The 6,678-nt window shown below is 39.5% G+C and overlaps 1 protein-coding gene across 1 annotated transcript in view; it reads left to right on the forward strand.

Annotated features, from left to right (window-relative positions):
• The first annotated feature begins 4,518 nt into the window (after positions 1 to 4,518).
• Positions 4,519 to 6,678, forward strand: part of LOC123985450 (extracellular calcium-sensing receptor-like) — an 8,935-nt gene continuing 6,775 nt past the window's right edge. The window contains exons 1-5 of the mRNA XM_046072969.1: positions 4,519 to 4,643; positions 4,747 to 5,041; positions 5,180 to 5,266; positions 5,531 to 5,800; positions 6,311 to 6,517. Coding sequence (XP_045928925.1) covers positions 4,534 to 4,643; positions 4,747 to 5,041; positions 5,180 to 5,266; positions 5,531 to 5,800; positions 6,311 to 6,517 — 969 coding nt within the window. The 5' untranslated portion in view covers positions 4,519 to 4,533. The remainder of the gene's footprint in view (positions 4,644 to 4,746; positions 5,042 to 5,179; positions 5,267 to 5,530; positions 5,801 to 6,310; positions 6,518 to 6,678) is intronic.

Raw genomic sequence — 6,678 nt, forward strand, 5'->3', positions numbered from 1 at the left:
AAATGCATGCTGGACACGGATGGAGGAGGTCTGGTGGTGTGCATCAGCCTCACCAATTTAAATATTTTTTTTTTAAATAAATAATAAGGCTTAGACTTTTTCCAAGGGCTGCAATCAAAAAGGCCGACTGGGCCTTGAACGCACCACAGCCGGTGTGACTGTGGTTGACACATCACCCAGTGTTGACGTCAGCCTCAAGCTCACAGCTTCCATGGGAAGCAGCGGCAGGGTAGACAGCCTCGCATGCTGCAACAGGCGCCACGAGCCGCTCGTGGAGGAAACAAAACCAACCGAAGCAGCGAGCGATCTCTTTCATCCTGCTATACAGAGAGAGACCTGACTTTGGCTGTCTCTCTCTGGCTATAGCGGACTAGCCTAGCTGCGCTGTGACTGCTCGGTGAAAGAGATGTTGGCAGGGCGGTGTGTCTGTTTATGTAACACGCTTTCACCGCCGGTGAGCTAGCAACGCGCCCGTGCGAGTCCTCATGGGCGCGCTGGGAATGCAGAGTTACAGTAGACTGCTGCATTGCCAAGTTTCCACAGTAAGAACAGCTTGTTTCTCGGCTGTCACGTCATGGAAGCGGACCATTATGGCCGCACGGACTTGGCGGACAGGCTAGCGAAGTGGATGCGGGGCGAACCGTTAGCTTAGCGTCGGTGAGCGCAGCGGCGCGTTCAACATGGCTAGCTCAATGGGATGGGGTTGGTGGTGGGGAATTAGCACTTTTAAGAATGTAATGTGTTTCTAATAAACAGTTTAACATTCACAAGCATCACCACAGTGTACACACAAGCAGCACATGTTAGAACAGTGGCTTCGTGAACACAAGGCCGCAGGGCGAACCCTTAGCCTCAGCCCAGGAGTTAATGTTAGCTCTTTGATGAGAGAAGTTAACTTAGCTCTATGAGGAATGTAATTAACATGTTTTACTCAAAAAACGGTTTCCACATTCTCAAAAGCCTTACCATAGTTTTATACAAGCAGCACATGTAAAACAATGGCGTCTTGAACACCAGACGGGGGATTGTGGCAGCGTCAGCAGGCCTCTCTCCCTCCATAATGATCACTTGGCCAGTTGCTCCCTTCCCCAGTCGGCTGGCGGGGTGTGGGGGCCTGGACTCGTCCGGGCAGGACATGCAAAGATAATTTTCTAGAATGGAGGTGGTGAGTTCAGTGAGCAGTTTGCCGTTTGTTGAAGAAAAAAGGATGCTGAGGCAGTAGGGACACTGCTATTTATACATCACGCACGTATCGGTAGCGACGTCCTATTGGTCGGCTACGTGCACAATAAAATTTCAGTGGGCAAGTGCGTGCGTGTGATTGGAGGAGGTAGTACCCATAGAGTCCACTAGAGGGCGGAGCCTGTGTGAGAACCCACACACAAAGCACAAAACACAGCAACATCAATTCCAACAGAAAGAATGTCAGCAGGCCTCTGTCATGCTGCCTTTTATTTCACAAAGCTCTTGGCAACATCTGGCAGTATCATGCTCGGACACTGTCTTTTTTATTTCTTAACTTCCTCTGTCAACGTCCTCTTTGGTTGCTTTGCCTCTGCCGTTAGCTAACGTTATGTACACAGAGGCTGCTGAGACCAGATATGGTGCCCACTCACTCAGCTCTGGCACGACACCAGCTGTTATTTTATGGTAGAAAAGTTACATAATGTTGCGTAAAACTTAGGTGGCAAGCTAGCCAACACAGCTAACTTTAGATGTCTGATGTTGTCTTTGGTCTCTGCAGCCTCTACCATGATAAAATACTGAGGTAGCTTCTTTTTTATAGCTAGCTTGCTGAAAAGTCTTGTAGGTGTGTGACATGGTCCTTCAAATGATTCAAATGATTCAAATGCTACATAGTGCAATATCAGAGTGGCAATGAAAAAGAACACCATTCTTCCTATAACAAGTCTGGGTATCGTAAAGATGATTTTGAAGCTGTTCAAGATTTCCTTAAATAGAGGATTAATGAAAATAGCCGATATAACATTTACACATTTACATTAACACATAATACTGTAAACATTCATCCAAAACTGAATTTTCTCTCCACCATTTCCTGTTTTACCCAGGCATTGGAAATACTCAAAAACTATGTTATACTATTAAACTATATCAGAATGGTCCAGACCTGTTGTAAGAGTCATATGCAATTAGTCTGCTAGATAAATTACACTCAATAATTATGGTGACATTATCCTGTTTGACTCTGAAATTCAATTCAATTATAAATGTATTTATATAGCCTAACAATAATATTGTCATTCCTTTAAATTAGCTATTAATGCTACTGTATAACACTACAATATTAATAGGCAATTTAATTCAGAAATGTTTTTGTTATATTTGTTGGGATTCTCTTTATATCCCAACACCAATCAATAATTCAAACGCTCTGACGCAAAAATGTAACAATTCCAGTATCTGGCTGTCTCAGGACAGACATTGGCTAGTCTGCTTACCTACCTGCATACCTGCATGCCAAGCCACGAGTGTGTAACATTGTCACTGTTTCTGCACCAGTCCATTATTAACCACATAACAGATGAAGTTTATACAAAGGCATTTTCCAACATTGACAAGGGAAACACGTTAATTCTCTTGGTGATTAAGGACCCTCGCCAAAACTGCCCGCCATCAATAATATCGTGTAGAAGCAAAAAATTTATATAGATAAATACTTTGATAGTATTGATTTATTGAGTGATGTCATGACAGTAACAGTTACTCACATGATCACTTCCTCTTTAGTGTTTTTGCCTGCAAAATAAAAGTGTGAGAACTTTTTTTGAATTGAGAGCTTTTACTTTACTAAATTCTGAACGACATTAAAAAGAGTCTGTGGCTTGCTTGACACACCTCTGAAATAGCCATCAGGAAAATAACTGAAATTTTCTCTAACTGGAGATACTGAGGAAATGAAAAGGTGTCCGTAGGTTGATGGATGCGGAAGCGGATGAATGCACACACTGCAGCACATGCTTAATGTAAGCATGTTAAACAATCGCTTCATGATCAATTCGTTGAAGAGGGGAAAAAATTTATTTTCTCGAACACGCAACGTTCTAGGTGAGAGCCGTGCGTTTTACCGATCTAATGGATAAAAAACATTGCTCTGATGCAAATCTTATTTGCCGACCCCTGCTGTATATTATTACTTCTTCTTATTCAAACGTACATATTTAACGTAGTGATGAGCATTTACACTGTCGAAATTCAACAAGAAGGAAAACGTAGTGTCAAAACGCACTTTGTAGAGCAGTTTGTCTGTTTTCAGCTACTGTAGAAATATGGCGGCGCAACATGGCGACCTCCATGTAAGGGGACCCGCAGTTATGTAGATAGAAATGGGTCATTCTGAGGTACTAATACTTTTAAGAAATTCAATAGTAGCTTGTTGTTTACTGGCTCTTGAAATACAGCAAGTTAGTGTTTAATAAAATATTCTACTATGGTAAGAATTCATTGTACTGTGCCTTTCCCACGGCATTTATTATCTTATTTATAATTTTATCAATTTATTTTAAAGAAACATTGTTCAGCATTAATTTTTATGTGGCTTGTTAGAGTTTACATTTTTGTTGATATTTAAGTAAGATGCTGTTCTCGTTTGTTCACAAGAATAAATATTTGATGAATTACTTGTCTTGTCTTAGGTAAAAGTTGTTCTTTAATGTTTATTTTATATTAGTTTTTCTCACCTTCTTCTATCCATTTCCTTTTGGATCAGACAAAGGCCACTTTTGTTGACAGATAACATCTAGCTCCCTCTGTAAGTTTATCAGGACAGTACTCTAGATTGCATTTGTCCCCTAAAAAAACTGCAAACTTATTTAAATTTTTAACAGTACCAAATGTATTATGAATGTAGGCCTCGTGTTTTCAATAAATTAATTAAATGTCTTAGAAACAAAGAAGAATTGTACAAAAGAGTTGAGTTTCCAGTGGCTTGCATTTACAGCTAAATTGAGTGCTACCATTATGGTTTAACTGTTTACTGTTTTATTTGCTGTTATTGATTTCTGTTTCTTTAATTTACCCTTCCACTGTAATAAGTATTTTACCTGCAGCATGCGTCTGAGGTATAAATCACAATTGTCATATTAACAATCATTAATGCAAAGATTTCTTTTAGAGAGATTCACAATGCTATTAATTCTCAAAGCAAAAGACTAAGAACATTAAAGTGATTTACTAAATATGTATTATGGTAAAATACACACTTATGTGCCATAGATGTGGCACAATTATTTTGAAATGAGTAATATGCCCATCGTCCCATGCCCAGATGGGTGGAGTAAACAATTAAACAATGACGAAAGGGGATGACATAGCCCTGCATATAAAATTACACATCCATCCATGAAAATTAGATCCAGGTATGAAGGGAGGAGGGCAGTGATGGGGTGCTTTCTTACCAAATATTTGTTATTGTGTGCTTATCTGTTCTTAATTTGTTCCTCTTTTTTCTTTTCTGAGTCTTCCTCTCTTTCCCCATCTTGTAAGTTACGGAGGCGGTTTAACCTTAATGGGATGCACAAGGCTGGCGATGTGATCCTTGGTGGGCTGTTTGAAGTCCACTATAGCTCTATTTTCCCTGAGCTGACATTCACCTCAGAGCCACATCAGCCCAACTGCCAAGGGTAAGTTTCACACTCATGTAATAGACAACATAAGCTGGTTATTATACTGTATTATTATACTGTGGTACTCTTTAGTGGTTAATAGTGATATTTTGTGTGTTAGCTTTGACACTCCAGGGTTCAGGCATGCCATGACCATGGCCTTTGCTGTTGATGAGATCAACAAGAACTCCAATCTGCTACCTAATGTGACCCTGGGATACATTCTTTATGACAACTGTGCTACACTTGGTATTGGGTTCAGTGCTGCGTTGTCATTGGCCAGTGGTCAAGAGGAGCAGTTTCTGCTTCAGGAGAACTGTTTAGGAAACCCTCCAGTTGTCGGTATTGTGGGCGATCCCTTCTCGACGCTTTCTATTGCCACCTCTAATGTTCTAGGTTTATTCAAACTGCCTATTGTAAGTTTCTTGTATTTAATGTCTTGTGTGGTTCTGACTTGCTGTGTTTGAATTATAAATTGTAAAAATTAATTAAATATTCTCTGCTACATTGCACGACATGCACAACATGTGTGCATTACATTTGTTTCTTTATAGGTGAGTTATTTTGCCACATGTTCCTGCCTGAGTGATCGGGGAAGATTTCCATCCTTTTTCAGAACAATCCCAAGTGATGCTTTCCAGGTGAAACACGATTAGCAGAATAATTACTGTATGTCTAAGTAAAGTCTTTCAAATTTGAGATTAGTCTTGCCAAAATCTTCTGTGCCATTTCGAGCATCATTCAATTTCTGACCATCATTAATGAAATTATATGTGTTTATGTAAAAAAGCTGTTAAAAGTTTTTTTAAATAGCTGTGATTCCAGTATGATGCATGTATAAACAAATTTCCACTAAAATAATATTTCAGCCTATACATTAATCATTCCACTCTGTATTCAATTAGGTGCGTGCTATGATTCTGATTCTAAAACACTTTGGCTGGACCTGGGTAGGTCTGCTGGTCAGTGATGATGACTATGGACTTCATGTTTCCAGATCCTTTCAATATGACTTGGCTAGGTCTGGTGGAGGTTGCCTGGCCTACTCAGAGATTTTGCCTTGGGGCAATGATCCAAATGAATACAAGAGGATTGTGGGCGTGATGACAAAATCCACAGCTAACGTTGTCATTGTGTTTGCACATCAGCTGCACATGATTCAACTCATGGAAGAGGTTGGGGGCTGAAAATACAGTGATATTTATGAATCCATAGCATGACTCCATAAAATATTTTTTATTTTACTCTAAATTTACCCATTCACTCCTATCTGTGAATTCATTTTTAATTAACCAAATTCACATTAAAAATCTAAACTCACAAGACGGGATTATGGATTTGAGAAAATTGGTGTGAAAATTATGTATTCTTGCCCATAATTTACATGCAACATATATGCTCATATTTATCGCTGTCTCTATACTGTGTTCTACATTTAAATCTGTTATTTATGCTTTAATTCTTTTTCTATAACTCAGCTGTTTTTGAACATTGATTAAAATATGCAGACAATGATTTAAATGAATCACCTTGCTCTGAATAATTTAATTACATCTGTGCTTTTATCACTAAAGGAAACAATTACACCAGAGACTTATTGTGTAGTTTTCATGTAATTTATTACACACTACAAAGTAGACTGTAATTGTTTATACAATTCTGAAAAAAACATTGATTGAATGCAGGTGGTAAAGCAGAATATGACAGGCCTGCAGTGGATTGCCAGTGAAGCTTGGACATTAGTTGATGGGCTCCATACCCCTGCCTTCATGCCATACCTGGGTGGCACACTGGGCATCGCTATCCGTCGTGGGAAAATACCACGACTCAGGGACTTTCTGTCAAGAATTAATCCTCACCAACAACACCACAACAGCTATGAAAATAGCATGGTGAGTTGTGCCTCACATGTTGGGAGTTTAACCTTACAATCTGATGACAAGAATAATTTTGTTTCTGTTAACATACATTTTTAATGCATTTCAGGAGAAGCAGTTTTGGGAATACACATTTCAGTGTAGATTTGCACCACCTCCAGCAGGTTGGGTGGAAG

This window comes from Micropterus dolomieu, linkage group LG17 (genome assembly GCF_021292245.1).
Source record: "Micropterus dolomieu isolate WLL.071019.BEF.003 ecotype Adirondacks linkage group LG17, ASM2129224v1, whole genome shotgun sequence".
NCBI classification, from domain to species: domain Eukaryota; kingdom Metazoa; phylum Chordata; class Actinopteri; order Centrarchiformes; family Centrarchidae; genus Micropterus; species Micropterus dolomieu.